Source organism: Mus caroli, unplaced genomic scaffold (assembly GCF_978045245.1).
Source record: "Mus caroli unplaced genomic scaffold, Mus_caroli_1 scaffold_6, whole genome shotgun sequence".
In the NCBI taxonomy this organism is placed as follows: domain Eukaryota; kingdom Metazoa; phylum Chordata; class Mammalia; order Rodentia; family Muridae; genus Mus; species Mus caroli.
Genome location: NW_028227261.1, coordinates 47622626 through 47639451, shown reverse-complemented (window position 1 = coordinate 47639451; position 16826 = coordinate 47622626). Strand labels below are relative to the sequence as shown.

General features: G+C 43.8%; 2 protein-coding genes across 17 annotated transcripts in view; both read left to right on the top strand.

The window, feature by feature from the left end:
* Lrp8 (LDL receptor related protein 8) overlaps positions 1 to 5740 on the top strand; it is a 78062-nt gene extending 72322 nt beyond the window's left edge. For all 16 annotated transcript variants that reach the window (XM_021159904.3, XM_021159910.3, XM_029476554.2 and 13 more), the window contains one exon: positions 1249 to 5740. In XM_021159904.3, coding sequence (XP_021015563.1) covers positions 1249 to 1287 — 39 coding nt within the window. In that variant the 3' untranslated portion in view covers positions 1288 to 5740. The remainder of the gene's footprint in view (positions 1 to 1248) is intronic.
* Positions 5741 to 8563: 2823 nt separating this feature from the next.
* Magoh (mago homolog, exon junction complex subunit) lies at positions 8564 to 16273 on the top strand. The gene is made up of 5 exons (XM_021160853.2): positions 8564 to 8760; positions 9705 to 9763; positions 11856 to 11966; positions 13725 to 13807; positions 16030 to 16273. The coding sequence occupies exons 1-5, from the start codon at positions 8673 to 8675 to the stop codon at positions 16127 to 16129; spliced, it is 441 nt and encodes a 146-aa protein (XP_021016512.1). The 5' UTR covers positions 8564 to 8672; the 3' UTR covers positions 16130 to 16273.
* The last annotated feature ends 553 nt before the right edge of the window (positions 16274 to 16826 follow it).

Sequence of the window (16826 nt, the reverse complement as noted above, 5' to 3'; positions counted from 1 at the left end):
CTGTCCTTTTCTCCTGCAGCTTTGCCATCACTACTAGGGGCCTATCTAAAAAGGGCAATGGGTTCGTTTGTTCTTTCTTCCTTTCTTCCTTTCTTCCTTTCTTCCTTTCTTCCTTTCTTCCTTTCTTTCTTTCTTTCTTTCTTTCTTTCTTTCTTTCTTTCTTTCTTTCTTTCTTTCTTTCTTTCTTTCTTTCTTTCTTTCTTTCTTCTTTCTTTGTCATATGTAGCATGTCCAGAGTTGGAAAATGCTTATTTTATGCTGGCTAGGTTTGGCTAGACTACTTAAGACACCATACTTGCTAGCTAGCATGTCAGAACTCCAGATACATTTTTTCATTGGGTTTCTCACCCATCCCGTGAAGTAGATTCAAGCCTCCCTGACAGCTGATGAAACTAAGGCTTAAGAAAAGTGCAGTTAGGCTACCCTCAAATCATACAGTCTGAGGGGGTAATGCAGCTCTCAGCACCATGTAAGGAAGGCGGCCGGAAAGGGGAAAGTGGCAGGCAGGGTTCACTCACAATGAGCTAAGGAACGTGGGATGTGCATCCTAGAAAAGGGGATCGCTTGTTCAAAAATAAGTTTTGGAGCTTTCCTGCCCAGAACTCCGAGACTAATGCAGACCAGGGAGCATGAGAAGATATCAATCACACAAGTCTAGGAAAGAATTTCACCCTAAAGGGAACAGAGCCATAGGTTAGCCATTTGAGGCAGAAGAGAGTTGAGCGAGCATCCAGTAACTGGAAGTAAGGGACAGGGGGAAGAGAGGGATGGGATAGAATCACCGGTATTGCTTTCCAGTGCTCCTTTATCAGTTAAGAGGGGCACAGCATGGTACCCACCTAATTGTGATTTATATTCTGCGGACGGGTGGCTAATAGCTCAAGATTTAACATTTGACAGTTAACCCTCTTTAAGTTCACCCAACTTAAACTCCTGTGAGGAACCAAGATTAGGTCTTTGCTGCCTTTCTTTGTGAAAGGACAGAACAGAATAGTTGGAGAAAGCTACACTTGTAGATCTGCACAGACGCGGGATCAAACTTGAGTTCAGCCGTTTGCTGTGTGACCCAGAGCGCTATGTAGCCTCAGTTTTCTCACCTCTGAAATAAGTCAGATAATCTTATCATGGGGAGTGAGGATCATGTGAGCTAGTGACTGTAAAGGAATAGTACATCTGATACTTCTGTTGCCATTCAGTAAGATTGCCTCTTATAGATCTAACGACGATTTCTTTGGTCTGTTTCCCCAGCGAGTGGCATTAAGTATTGAAGATGATGGACTGCCCTGAGGATGGGCCCACCCACTTCGTGCCTCATGGAGTTCAGTCCTATGCACTACTCTCTCTGGATGGTGTGTGGTTGGATGAATGCCATTTCTATATATGGGTCTGTGTGAGTGTGTGTGAGTGTGTGTGTGACTTTTTTTAAATTTATGTTGCGGAAAGGTAACCACAAAGTTATGATGAACTGCAAACATCCAAAGGATGTGAAAGTTTTTATATGTATAATGTTTTATACACTTTTTAACTGGTTGCACTACCCGTGAAGAATTCATGGGACAGCCACTGCTGAGTGACTAACATGATGCACATAACCAAACGGGGCCAATGGTACAAACTTCACTCATCATTTGAATACAGTATTTACAGAGGATGTTTGAGTTGAGAGCTTTTTTAGGTTTGAGGGGCTTGATTTTTTTGTAAATAAAATTATGCTTTGTGGCTATCCATCAACATAAGTATAAAAAGAAAGAACGCTTCAACCCCCTTCCCCATTTAGATTATTTATTAACATATTTCGAAAGTAAGGTTAGCTCTATAAATAATTTAGAGAAGTGAGAGTATTTATTTTTGGTATGGCTGGCTCACTGCACAGACTCTGTGTTTATGTGTGTGTGTCTGTGTGAGAGAAGAAAAATCTGTAGAGAAGAGGCACGCTTATGACTATTGTTCAAATACATAAAAACAGTTATTTTAAAACAGTCCACAAGAGGGGTGTCTAGTTTTCAGAGACACTTCAGAAACTTTACTCAGAAAACAGATGCTACAGTTTGTGCAGGCACGCAGTAGGGAAGGTAGATCTTCACCGCTGGCTACTCCTGAGGCCCTGCTGAGCCAGCAAGATGCTTTTCAGTTCCTCTTTGGCTCTCCCGATGCCCACCTAGGCTTTCTGGTCAGTGTACAGATACTGAACAGTGCTACAAGCCCCCAGGAGCTCAAGATAGCAGAGTCCTTCTTTCAAAGCCCAGCTTAGTGAGGACTTGGGTCAACTTCAGTAAGCTTCTTCTGAAGCAACTGAAGGCCGAGCCTTTAGAGCAGCCATTGTCAACCCTTGTGGGTCAAAAGACCCTTTCCCAGGGGTCGCCTAAGAGCATCGGAAACCAGATATTTACATTATGATTCATAACAGTAACACAATCACAGTTATGAGGTAGAAAGGAAAGGGATTTTATGGTTGGGGGTCAGTCCAACAAGAGGGACTGTGAAGCATCAGGAAGGTTGGAAGCCACTGCTCTAGAGCCAAGTGAGTGCATGTCTAGGGTTCCCAAGTTTACGGTAAGGACCGGCTCAGGCACCTACCCTCTGAGTCACGTGAATGAGGACGAAGAATTTGGAATAGGTTTGGTTACATCTATTTCTCATCCCCTTATTTTCCACCATTTAAGAATAATAAACATGTTTCTTACCACCGTATGTTCATATGGATAAGACTAAGTCCAAAAAGGTGACTACATCCAAATTTATATTTCGGGGAAATACCATGAGATAATTATAGCATACTGGGCATGTGTCCACACACGGATTTGTTTCACTGCTTTATAAATAAAAGGAACAACTCTGGGTGTTTGTATAGAATTTTCTTCATATGTAACATCTTTCCATTTCCTGAGCCTTGGGGGTGGGGTGGGAGAATGCCACTTGCTGTCTGTGAAATCCACTGTTGGAAACATAATTCCATAGTCCCCGAAGGAATTCAGTCCCCGCCAAAGTGTGGTCTTCCCACGATTCTGCTGTTCTGCAGTTCACTCCAGCTGAATGACCAGGGACAGGTACAACACAGGTGTTTCGTTTAAGTGGCAGCAGACTAATGTCTAAAGTTGACATAACTGGAATCTGACATTTGAGGCATATGTCTCGTCTCCGCGTCCCCACACACCGGCTTGAGTGGCTCACCTGCTTGATGTCCTTTCAACTTCCGGTGGAGACCGTCTGGAGACCTGTCATCCTGTCATCCTGTTCCTAGGAGCTTGCTCTATGTCACTCATGTTTTCCTAACCTTTAAAAAATGGCTGTGTTCCTAGCCTGGCCATTATGTCTGACAACGCCCGTGTTGATGGTCTTGAGATATAGTGACTAAATGCAGCTGACCCCTGACCCATTCCAGACAAGTCTCAAGGACAGGCAGCCAAGTCCCCTGGAGCTCGCCTGTCACTGTTCATCCAAGAATGGAGAGGAGAAATCAAGTTTACTAAAGAAAAAGGTTGAAAGTGAAATCATCAAAATTTACACAAGATAGGCAGGGTTTTTTCCTTTAATCTGCCTCCAAGGAAACTGAAATGGTGATAGTGCATAGTTTCTGAACAAACGTTCAGAGCCTAGCCTCCACAACAAGGCTGAAACATACCGTCTAGGGTTTCCGAAAGATGATAGAATTCATATCAGAAATACCATGTTTCCTGAATGTGCCACAGCTGCAGTCTGAAAGCAGCCTACAGTAAACAGCCGGGCAAATCCAGGGACGGCTGGAGAGCGGAAGCACTCTGAGGGACCAGACCGACCTCCTCCTATCCTTGGGAACTTTTTGAGCCTCATTCTGAGGTGTAATTCAGACTTCTGTTGCCTTTCACCTCTGCCTATGTATCCACAGCCAATAACAGCTGGAAGAAAGCTCAGTAATAAACCAAGAGGGCAGAAAATTCAACAAACAACTTATTTATCGAAGCGAAGCCAACCCCTCCCTTCTCTAGAAGACAACTCTGAGCAGCCCGAACAAGGTCTCAGACCTGCACCCCCTCCACAGCTATCTGCCCAGTGGGTTGACGGCGCTAACAGAAACGACTTTCCCGAAACTAGAAACTACAGCTTTGTTTACTCTTCAGAATGTGTGTATGTGTGTGCACAGAGGGACAGGATGAGACGGCTTCTGACAAGGAGTAAGAAGAATGAGACAGGATTTAAACGGATGTCAGTGAACACTGTTGAAGCCCTTCAGTTATTCTCATGTCTTAGCAACATACTAGCTGCTGTGTGCCAGGCTTTGCAGACATCGCAGGTCAATTCAACAGTTTTCACCCTTTCCAAGCTCACAGCAGTACATATGGATACAAAAAGAAAAAAAAAAAGATTTCCATAGATTTCACTTAGAACTCCCAAGGCACAACAAAAGAGATGGGCCATTTTTCCTGAAGAGGTGAAAATAGGTCTACATAGGAATGACCCAAAGCAATGTCTTAAAACTTAAAAGGTGGTGTTCAGGCTGCTTCTATGAGAAGAGAGACTGGGCTCAGACTGGGAGTGAGTCAGCAGCAGGACTTTCAAGGAAAACAGGGAGTTCCTTACACCTGGAATAAAGAACTTTAGCAGGGTTGGCAAGATGTGAAGCTGGATGGAAAGACAAGTTCAACACAAGCACTTTATAAAATAATGTCTGATGTAAGTAAGCAGACATGTGTTTGGTTGGGTCCTGTGTGCAAGGCATCCTGGGAAACTCCCTGCCAGCACTTGGCAGGCATCATTCCACCTCAAGCTTTCCAGAGACCACAGGGAAATGACTGTTTTCTTTCTTTGAGCCAGAGGTTTTGATACGGTTCCTGAAGGTTAACAGAAGGGCGGTGGGCTTCTCAACAGAAGCACGCCATGTTGCCGGGCACCTGTGAGGTCCTCACGTGGGAGGAAGAGAACAAGGTGGTTAAGATACAGAATCTGGAGAGGGTACCCCAACCACACTACAGTTGGGTGCTATTGGGTGGAGGAGAAAACCATCCTAACCCCACAGCACTACAAAGACGCTCCTGTCCCGCCACACTCCCACCATCACAAACAGTTTCAAATTCTGCCATTTCCTTCCCCATAAAAGCATGAAGATAGGGAGTCGGTCTCCTACACTATATTTTTAGGGTATTTGGGAGTTTCCAGGATGTGAAGAATTTAGGTGGAGGAAATTACGGCTTCAGTTTTTTTCAGTTAACTACAGGACGCTTCGTTCAGGCCGGGCACCATGTGCACAGGCTTAAGAAGCAGCAGGAACTGCATTTGCAAACACGTGTTGTAAAAAATTAATTTTAAAAAAGCTACCTGTATAAATATAAATATATATATTTAAAGACAAGGTTTTGATACTTTTTTTTAAAAACAAAAACTACAAGAGAAGACTGTACAAACCACAGGCTTTTAAAATAGCATTTTGCTCTCTACAAGCTGTTAATGTGAGGGGTGAGGGGTGAGGGACTGGTTTGCAAACACACTATCCAAATGGATTTGCTTGTTTTGTCCCACCACCCTCCAAATTACTGTATTTGGTGTAATAGTAGGGCATGTAAAGCTATTGGGTCCCATTAACCATTTCTGCTCTTGTCATGTCGTTCTGGGTTCCGTTAGCTCCAGTACTCGGCACTCCGGCTTCTTCCAGAGGCAGAGGGGCTGAAGGAAGTGTGCTCCATTTCATTAGCTGTACTGACATCATCCACACGTGGACATTTGTAAAATCAGCACACTATTTCTAGAGAGATTAAATTCATTTTTTAAAATCTGTTTTGTTTCCTTGTGGTGATTCGGTGGTGGTGGGGAGGTGTGAGCTCTCACCAGCTAACCCCCTCATGTATACCAAAGGCTTTGCACAAACATCTCGATCTTAGCAGTAAGTATTCAGTATTATCCACTCCCGTTTTATAAAGACATGGGTGAAGTTACAGCTCAAAGCCACAGAGTTCTTTTTGGTAGTCCTAAAGAACAGCAGACTATTCTCTGCCTAGATTTTCTTCCTGCTTGTTAAGAACTCAATTTAGGTAGTGTCTCTTCCAGGAAGTAACCTCTTGTCTGTCTGGGTTAGAAAACTCCGTATTTCCATTATGATTTTTGTTCACGTGCAGCCCAGTCTTTCTGAGCTGCCACTTTTCTCATGCCACTGAGGTGACTTTACCAAGGCCATCTAAGGCCTCCTTGTAGACACTCCAGTCCTTTTCTTCCTTGACCTAGGAACAATATTTTATACTAGGCCACTCTTCCTGGAATACTCTTATTTTGGCTTCTATGGCTCCACATGCCTGGTTTCTCCCTTACAGCTTTGGCCACAGCTTAGTCTCCTTTGCCTACTGTGTTAGTCAGGGTTCTCTAGAGTCACAGAACTTATGCCTAGTCTCTATATAGTAAGGGGATTTGTTTGTAGTCCAACTCCAAGGATCTAGCAGTTGCTTAGTCCCACAAGGCAAGCAGGGGAAGAATGTCCTATGTAGGTCTCCAGCAGAAGGTGTGGCCTAGATTAAAGGTGTGTACCACCACACCTGGATCTAGGACTTGCTTGGTCGCAGATGACCTTGAACTCAGATCTCCTTGCCCTAGTCTCCTGGGATTCATGGCCACTATGCCTCACGATCTCCATGCCAAGACCAGGTCGGAAACTTGTATCTCCCAGCCTCAAGATCAGAATCATAGGTGAGCCTTCCAATTCTGGATTGTAATTCATTTTGGATATAGTCAAGTTGACAACCAGGAATAGCCATTACACCCACCCTTTACGTTAAGGTATTTCACTTCAAATCCACTCGTTTTCCAGTTTGCAGTCACTACCTACACATGGGTCATCACCACCACATTACTACTTTAATGAATTACCTTAACGACTACCTATCTCCTAACAATTACACTCTGCCCTTTCTATTTTCCAGTCCAGCGTACATGACAACCAAAGTGATCTTTCTAAAGTGCAGTAGGAGCCAGGCATGGTGGTGGCACACGCCTTTAATACCAGGACTCCAGAGGCAAAGGCAGGTGGATATCTGTACCCCAGCCAGGGCTACACAGCCAGACCCTGCCTCAGAGAACAAGAAACAAACCAGTGGCAGGGCAGGGAGTGGTGAGCCGGCATCTCTGGTAACGATATGTGTCAATTTTGTTTGTTTGTTTTTGAGACAGGGTTTCTCTAGCTGTCCTGGATCTCACTCGGTAGACCAGGCTGGCCTCGAACTCAGAAATCCGCCTGCCTCTGCCTCCTGAGTACTGGGATTAAAGGTGTGTGCCACCATGCCTGGCGTGTATCAATCTTCTATGACTAGAATTTACCGTATTTCACCTACTTGACCTTAAAATTCCCACACCAGAAATTTGACCTTTTACAGAGGTCAACTTTGGCTCTTGAAAATGAACCTCTTGGGTAATGGTCTCCACATTTGACCCACCTTGTTTTTGTTTCAGTTTGTGTGTGTATCTTACTTGGTAGTCCTGGCTGGCCTGGAACTCACTATGCAAAGAGCAGTCTAGGCTTAAACTCACAGAGGTCTACTCCATTCTGCCTCTCAAGTGCTGGGGTCAAAGGCATTGTCCACCATGCCCAGTTCTCACCTGGGTATTTTTTTTTTTAGAGGCTTCAGTGAAACTGGATTCTGTCAGCATGTGCCTAGGGCTGAGAATCACTGCTAAATAAGATGACTAGTAGGAGCCGGGCGGTGGCACACGCCTTTAATCCCAGCACTTGGGAGGCAGAGGCAGGCGGATTTCTGAGTTCAAGGCCAGCCTGGTCTACAGAGTAAGTTCCAGGACAGTCAGGGCTATACAGAGAAACCCTGTCTCGAAAAACAAAACAAAACAAAACAAAAAAGACTAGTAGGGATCCAACATTCGTTTAACCGACCCACAACACCTATCTAGACATCTGTTAGCTTGAAAGACAGGAAAAAAGGAAAGGGAACTCGTTCATGAGTGGTGACCCTCGTGAGGATGGGCTAGGAGGGTTTGTGGTTTCAGGTCACTCTGGATCAGGTAGCAGTTCTCTGCCTACACGTAAAATAAAGAAATAACAGGAAGGGATGTTAGCTAAATGCAGGCAAGTTTCAGGCAACATTGTGGAATGGGAAAGGAGTCATTCTTAAAAGACAGTTAAGTAAAGCCAACTTTATTTTTCGGGACAGGGTCTTAGTATGCAGCCACTGGTCTCAAACTCGCATTACGCTCTTTAGAGCTAAACCATAGACATTTACTACTACTCTCCCACCTCAGAGCCACCTCCTGATCCACACACTGGGGAGTGGAAGAAGGCGGGGGATGGGGGTGGCAGCGTACTCATAGATGAGCAAATCATTTTGCTTCCTTTTACTGTGGAAACCCATCTAGGTTCAGAGTGTGAATAACCTCGTTCGACTCACTTGTCTCTTTAAATTGAGGTTGCGCCTGACAGGACTCTAGAGCTCAGTGTCGGACTGAAACCCAGATGCAGTTCTCGGATCCCAAGATCTTCCAGAACTCTCGATTTACAACCAAGGGACCGTGGCGGTCTTGACCCAGCGTCTAGGGGAGGGGGCGTGGTAATCTCGTTCCCGCCTCCGGAGAGTGAAAAACTCGTAGTGTCGCGGTGGCAGACGTCATTTCCGCGCGCCACCATTACGCCAGTATAAGACGCAGGCAGCAGGCCGTGGTAGTGTCATCTGTTCTTAAAGTTCCGTCCTCCTTGTCCCTTGCGAGGCATGGAGAGTGACTTTTACCTGCGTTATTACGTGGGCCACAAAGGCAAGTTCGGTCATGAGTTCCTGGAGTTTGAATTCCGACCTGACGGTAAGAGCCGCCTCCCGCCTGCGGGCAGTGGGACCGGCCCCGGGGAGGGAGGAGGAGAAGGCGGGCTGCGGAATGGGGCGAAGCGAAGCAAGGGACGCCGACCGCCGTGCTGTTGGGTTGTGAAAGAGGCATTCTTTTGTCGGCTTCATTGGTTCTTTCTCTTCATCCGCTGGCGATTTTTCTTCGTAGCTTTTTAAAAAGCCAGGTTGCTTACATTCAACAAAAATTTAATGTCCATCTGAGAACGGGCTGTTTTCCAGTCTGGGGACAGAGCAACAAAAATAATATTTCCCCTCTCGTGGAACATTTGTTTCAGGGCCGGAGGAAACCACAGATCTCTTGTAGTGAGGAGTGATCAAAAAGTAAGGTCGCTTTTAAAGAGCGCTCTGAGGAGTGTGAATTTGAATTAAGCCGAAATTGAAAAGGGATCAATTTTTGAAGTACAGGAAGAAAAGCATGTACAGGAGTAGCAAGTGTCATAGGACCTCAAAGAGCCAGACATATCCAGGTGGTCATTGGGGTGACTGAGAGACAGTAGTAGGGGGTGATGTTAGTCAGGAGCCTCGCTATACAGGTGTTTGTAGTGCTTGCTTGCATACAGCTTCCTTAGTTTTCAAAGTACTTTGCCAACCCACTTGAACATCAGCATGTTCTCTGTGCGACTAAGATAGCATTAAAATTCCCGTTTACAGCTGAGAACGTGTTCTTCTGCTACATCATGGTAGCCTTTTCCCGGGACTCTAGTTTACTGTCAGGTCCTTCTTCTGTTGTTCAGTAGTTTCAAGTGGAGTACCAAAAATACTACTATCACAGCTGGGAAATGGGTTGAAACATTGGATATAATTTAGGCAAAGCTCATATTCTTTGGAGGGTAATGATGTTTTGTTCATGTTTTCTAATACGTTGCATTCTTTTTTTTTTTTTCTTTTTTCTTTCTTCTGAAGGTAAATTGCGATACGCCAACAACAGCAATTACAAAAATGACGTCATGATCAGGAAAGAGGTACAGACCTTTCCTTCACTACGACTTAGCCTTTGGTTTCCCATTGTTTATGTTCTCTCTGGTACTGGTAAGGAAAGATGGAAGTGTGGGAAGCGAGCACTTATTTCTAAACAGCTAGATTATTTCTCTGACTCATCTCCCCCCCCCCCCCCCCCCCGTGCTGAATCAAAAGCTAGTGTTTGAAATCTGTGTGTTTTGGTTTGTACCCTCGGTGTGCCCCACACTGACCATGAGACATCAAGACAAGTTCTCTGGCTGAACTTGGTCTCTGCGTTTTCATCTGTAAAACAAAGGATAAGAAAACCTACCTGTCACTCCCAAATGTTATCATAGAATTAAATATATTAGTCCCTAGTACATAGACTATGAAGACAGCATTGACTTTGTTTCTGAAGAGGAAACAGATCAGGGGAAAGTCTTTGAAGTACAGACCAATATGTTATTTAATCCTGATTATAAAAAGCCCATGTGACAAAGTATTCTGCCATATTTTCAATCAGAAAAATCATGGCCTAGATATTAAATCTGAGGATTGTTCATAGTTACTCTTGCTTGTAAGAGATAATGATAGGAATTTGGGCATATCTGCATCTCAGTAAAGGTCATGTGTTCCATTCTGCTGGGATTTCTACTATATCATTAAGGATATGACAGTCAGTATGTCTTCATACAATTTAGCAGTCAATTTTATGCCGAATCAGCATCATATCTTTTTCTGTTTGTTTGTTTGGTTTGGGTTGTTTGTTTGTTTGCATGACCTAGTGCTCCTCAGAAGCAGTTGGTAGAATGCTTGTGTTCATGAGGCCCTGGGCTTCATCCTTAGCATCACAGAAACTGATCGTGGTAGCCATGTCTATATGTCAGCACTGGGGAGGTGAAAGCAAGAAGCTCAGAAGTTTGAGATCACCAAGGCCAGGCTTCGCGGCATGAAACAGTCTGTAAACAGCAGCGTTTATTAGTTGTCTGTTACCACTATAACAATATATCTGACAGAGGCTATTGCCAGATTATTGCCAGGAATGGTACAGACCTGCAATTCCAGAATTTTGTAGTTGAAGGCAGAGGGATTAGAAATTCAAGTTGGACGCAGTGATGGTGGTGGTGATGGTATAACACTTTTATCCCAGCACTTGGGAGGCAGAATGAGACGAATCTCTGAGTTTGAGGACAGCCTGATATACAGAGCAAGTTCCAGGTCTGTACAGAGAAAGAAACTCTGCCTGGAAAAGCCTTTTTAAAAGAAATAATTAGTTCATAGCAAGTTTGAAGCCAGTGGGGCTCAGTGAAATTCTCAAAAATAAAGAAGAGATTATTTAGCTCATTACTCCAGAGGTTCAAAACCCAAACACCACTGCAGTAGTGAGAATGGGTGTGTGGCCACGCAGTGACCTCTCACCAGGAGAGAAACACACAGACACTGGAGGCCCACAGTTCCTCTGCTGATATGCTGCAATGATCTAAGAACCCACCATTCATTCCTACCTCTTCAAGGTCTGTACCATTTCCCATAGCACCACCCAGAGGACCAAACCTTTAGTCACATAAATGGAGTTGGGAAGGCCACACTGAAATCATGTCCAAGCCATACCATAGAGTAAAGGTCTATCTCTGTCCACTTGCACTGCTATCTTAAAATACCTGAGACTGGGTACGAAGAATCGATTCACCTCTCCGTGAATCCCAAGACCCCGCCAGGTTTGTTGTGTGGTGAGGACCCGTCTGTTCTATACAGTGTCTTATTGCTGTAGCCTCCCAAAACAAACTCTGTCCTGTGCCCTGATCTTTACCAAAGGCTGTGCCTCTCACTATTCACATTGGGAATTAAATTTCAACACAATTTTAGAGGACACAAACATTCAAACCACAGCACAAGAAGATGTATGTGAGCAGGATGTGCCAGCAGGAAGCTGGGAGGCTGGAATATCGTCATTGGACACATTTGATCCTGACCCTCCTCATGGAGGTGCCAGAAACACATCTTCCGGAGCAGCCGTTTTCTCTTCTATTATTTTCTGAGTTGGATGTTGTTGGGGTGTGGTGTTTTGAAGGAGAATGGCCCCTTTAGGCTCATACATTTTAAACTTGATTGCAGGCTTATGTGCATAAAAGTGTGATGGAAGAGTTAAAGAGAATTATTGATGACAGTGAAATCACCAAAGAAGACGATGCTCTGTGGCCCCCTCCTGACCGCGTGGGCCGGCAGGTGAGTGCTTTATTTATTGACTCTACTTTGTGCTTCTTACAAAGAGGAGGACTGCTCTATGGGAGGAGGGGCCTACAGAACTAGGATACCCTGTTCTAGGGAATCATTAATTCCATGTTGGTGTTGGGGATGGAACTCAGGGTCTGTAGATGGGCTATCAGTGTTCTTAACTGAGTCAGCTTCCCAGTCCTATATTATCATTTCAATAACTAAAAAAGTACAAGATAATTCCACCTTGAGTGTTACTTACTCTTGTATGCCAGACTTCTGTAGTCTGTGTTTCTCCTGTCTTGTATGTTTCTATCCTAAAGCTAGGGGTGTGGAGGCGGGGATGCCTAATTGTGCTGGGCATGGTGGCATACACATCTAATCCCAGCACTAGAGAAGCAGAGGTAGGTGGATCTCTGCGGATTCTAGGCCAGCCTGCGTCTGCATAGCAATTGTAGGCCAATCAAAGTTATATAGTGAGAACCATCTCAAAAAAACAAAACAACAACAACAACAAAAAAAGCACAAAAAACCCCCCAAAATATATATGTAGATATATTTTTTTAAGGAAAAGATTTATAAATCTGACTTCATTAAAGTTAAAACTTAGCTAGGAAGCGCCTTTAATCCCAACACTCGGGAGGCAGAGGCAGGCAGATTTCTGAGTTCACGCCTTTAATCCCAGCATTCAGGAAGAGGAGGCAGGTAGATCTTGAGTTCAAGGCTGGCCTGGTCTACAGAGCAAGTTCCAGGACAGCCAGGACTACACAGAGAAACCCTGTCTCAACAAACAAAAAAACTCTTAAAAGTTGTTTGATAAAAGACATCAAAACAAAGTTGAAACAAACCACAGACTGGATGAAGATGCTTGGAAAATGTATTTAAACCAATAAAAAGATAACCTGGGGTAGGGGAAATGTTGCAAAGGTTATAAGTAGACAGTAGATAGATCCAAATAGTAGCCAGCAAACACAGGAAAGATTTACAGGTGCAGTTGTAACCTGCAAAAGTAGGAGAACACTTAAAGCCTCACCCAGGTCTTCAAAGGGATAGAAGGAGCCACTATACTGCTGGTAAGAGTGGAGTGTCCGAGCAGCCCCATCGGCAGCCATGTGGATAGGAGCTAACAGAGTGGGCCTGGGACCTGACCCCAGGGCTGGTACAAATGTTTACTGAGCTCAGCCCCCAGACCTAGAACATTCTTGCCACATCATTTATAGTAACAGAACTTGGGAACTTACGTCCACTCAGTAAGGAAATGGCATGTTGAGAGCATTTACGTGTTGAGCAGCTCAACAAGGGTAAATCTTAGACACAATGTTGAATGAGAGAGAACATATACACATGTGCTGTGGCCATTTATTTAAAAAGCAAGTGGAAGGAATCCACAGCAGTTTTAGGGGCTGTCAGAGAATAGAGTGGGCGACGAGCATTAACCTGTGTTTCCTTTTAAAAAGATGGGGATGGGGAGCAGCAGATGGATCAGTGGGTAAAGGCTCTGTGGGTGCACCTGGCCAATAACCCAATATCAATGTCCATAACCCAAATAAAGGAGCAAGGCAAGAATGTCTACAAGTAGTCCTCATCCCTCCATGCATATGCATGTCTACATGCATAGGTGTTACACACACACACACTAATAATGCAAGCACAGAAACCAGAGTGTGGATGAGCCCTCGTCCTGTATGCTTGATGAATGAATCAATACTGTCTGACTTTGAGAGAGATATAATTTCTTCTTCTTCTTTTTTTTTTTTTTTATGTTTTTAGGAGCTTGAAATTGTCATTGGAGATGAACACATTTCTTTTACAACATCAAAAATTGGTTCCCTTATTGATGTCAACCAGTCCAAGTAAGCGTGCATGACATTTATCATCAGTTGAGTCTGTTGTTGGAGATTGAACAGAAACTGTCAACCACACGAGGCCAGCACAGAAAGATGTGCAGACATAACACAAAAGTGTGGCCGGGCAGTGGTGGCGCACGCCTTTAATCCCAGCACTCGGGAGGCAGAGGCAGGTGGATTTCTGAGTTCAAAGTCAGCCTGGTCTACAGAGTGAGTTCCAGGACAGCCAGGGCTACACAGAGAAACCCTGTCTCAAAAAAACCAAAAAAAAAAAAAAAAGAAAAAAAGTGGGTGGTGTGGTCCTCCTCATAGGGACTCCAGGTACAGTGGTTCAGTATCGTGGAAGGGTTGGTTTCAGGAATTCTGGTACTAGACTCTTTAGTGCTTAATTTCCTTATATAAAATAGTGTCATGTTTGCTTGAAGCCTTTGTACTTCCCATATAAATCATCTTTGTAAAACCAAATTCTGGGAAATAGCTGTTATAATGTATCGCTTAGGAAATGATAAGAGAAAATGTCTGAACATACATGTGACAGTTGGAAACCTCATAGACATAACTATATCCCCTCATGGCTGAGCCCACAAATGCAGATGGAGTTGGGCCAGTTGTATTTTCAGAAATTGCTTCTTGTAGTTAATGTAGTTACTGCTTCTCAGTGACATGGAAGAATAAATAGTGACAGCTGCTTCTCAGTGACTGGAGGAATGTGTAGTGACCACCAGAAGAGGAAATGAAATGAGGCCACACAATGCTCTGTGAACCTCACTGGGCGAACAGCTTCTCTGCTGACTCTTCGGACTAGCTCATCTTAGTCTTGGTGAAATTTGAAATCTTGCATCTAAGTTTTAAAATGCATGTTGCCAGTGGTGTGAATTCTAACATTGGGATGTGATTCTATTTGCTATAAAGAACCTTAGAATTTGGCAGGCTCTCTGCTTTCTGGACACACTTGTCAGTTCTGCTTGCTACTTTAAATTTTCTTCTTCAACTCTTAGAACAATAGATGGTCATTGTAGAAAATACAGGAGCTATAGAAAAGAGAAAGGGGAAGTTCTTTCATATCCTTAATAGACAGCCAGTGATAACATCTTTTTGGTTTCAGGAAGGCTCTTATTATCTAGCTATGACTGTCCAGGAACCCAGCTATAGTGGGTCAGGCCGGCCTTGAACTTTGAATAGAAGCATGTGTGTCTCCTCTGCCCAGCTCTACCTAACATCTTGACATGTAATGTCTTAGTCTTAGAGAGCACCAGGAGCTGAGGCAGGTGGTGCATGCCTGTAATCTCCAGGACTTGGGAGGAATAGCACAGAAGATCTTCTGGGACAGGTCACGCTGCGACCCTGAGATTGTGTTACTTACTTTGAAATACCCTGCCTGTAGTTGTGGTGTGGCTCAGCCTTAGCACACACACACCTTTAATCCAGGAGCTTTCTGCTTGAATATGGTAAACATGATTAAGTAAAGTCGACCATAGGCCAAACGGCAGAGCAATCAGTTGACAGAGAGTGAATATAGGAAAAAACTAGAGAGTAACAGGGAGTCAGGAGAGCTGAGAGAGAGGTGCAGGAGGTAGAAGGGAGGGGCATTCAGTTTGAAGGAGGAGCTTTGGAGATGGCTTCTGGGACATTGGTTGAAGAGGAAGGTCAGCTGGGCGCTTTCTCTGCCCCTCTGAGCTAGCAGGCTTTCACTCTAGCATCTGACTCTTGGAGTCTTCATTGCTAAAACCAAACGATTCAGATTTTGTTTTAAAGAAACAACACAGGAATCTCATGATTGAGCCATTCTGATGTATATATATATAACAGGACCCAGCCTCAAAACAAACAACTTTTAACCCCCTCACCCTGTGCTGGGGTGGAGGTAGGACTCTTTGTTTAGGTTTGTGGTACTAGGAATTGAACATAGCTAGAGCATCTATCCACCACTGACCTGGTTTCCAGCTCTATGTATAGTTTTGTTTTAAAAGCACAAGAGACAAAATCTGTTTTAGAAATCACAGTTTTCCCCTAAACTTTATGTATTTTCACAGTAAAAACAGCATGGCTTCCTAATAAACCATTTTAGTGAGTGGTCTTGTTAATGGACATGTGCTTCCTCAGGGTTTATTACTGTAAATATCTTTATAAGGAGCATTTTTATAGTAATCGGGGTATTAATTTTTTTTTTTTGTATTTGCCAGTTTTCCTCTGCTTCTTAAACATTTTGGTTTTCTTTTGTGTTTTAGGGATCCGGAAGGCTTGCGAGTATTTTATTATCTTGTCCAGGACCTGAAGTGTTTAGTCTTCAGTCTGATTGGATTACACTTCAAGATTAAACCAATCTAGATATTGGATATTGTGGACACAAGGCGGGTGGGAGTTTTTAGTTACCATAATTAGGATTTTTTTTTCTGTATATTGGGGCAATTTTTATAAACAATAAATGATGATCTTTAATAAATGTGATAACATCTTTTTTTGTTATTTTTCTAAACACCTGAATATGTGAATTCTCAGTCTGTAAGATAACAAACATTCTGTGGGAGACTTGACAATGGAAAGAAAAAAACAAACCTAAGCAACTGTCTAAAAACTGCCATTTATAGGAAATGATGGGGAAAGGTTTAAATTCAGTGAGGGCCAAGGAGATGGTTCTGGCAGGAAAAGCTTTAATGTATAAACTTGACCACCATCCACAGCCCTGGGACCTACGCTGGGCCTGGACTAAGCCACCCAGCAGCAGAAAGAGTTCCTGTCTGAACAAGGCAAGAACTGACTCAGAACTTCCACCCCTTTGCTGTGCCATGGGTGTGCGCTAGCACACACACAGCTAAATTTTTTTTTCAATACATTGAGAGTTGAGAATCCCACTAGCAATATTCTAGGACAAGGTACCTGGGTTTTGTTTTGACCAAGCCTCCCCTCCCTTTGCTGTCCAAGATGACTTTGAATTTGGGATCTGTCTCCCAAGTGCTGGGATTTTAGGCAGGTGCCACCACACCTAGTTCAACCTGGAATTTTAAGTTTCAAGGGAAATGGAAAC

Excerpts from the sequence above, each read along its gene's own strand:
- Magoh (XM_021160853.2), top strand. The coding sequence starts at position 8,673 with ATGGAGAGTGACTTTTACCTGCGTTATTACGTGGGCCACAAAGGCAAG. Across the intron at positions 11,967-13,724 it reads CTGACCGCGTGGGCCGGCAG|GAGCTTGAAATTGTCATTGG; the intron begins GTGAGTGCTTTA and ends TTATGTTTTTAG. Across the intron at positions 13,808-16,029 it reads ATTGATGTCAACCAGTCCAA|GGATCCGGAAGGCTTGCGAG; the intron begins GTAAGCGTGCAT and ends TTTGTGTTTTAG.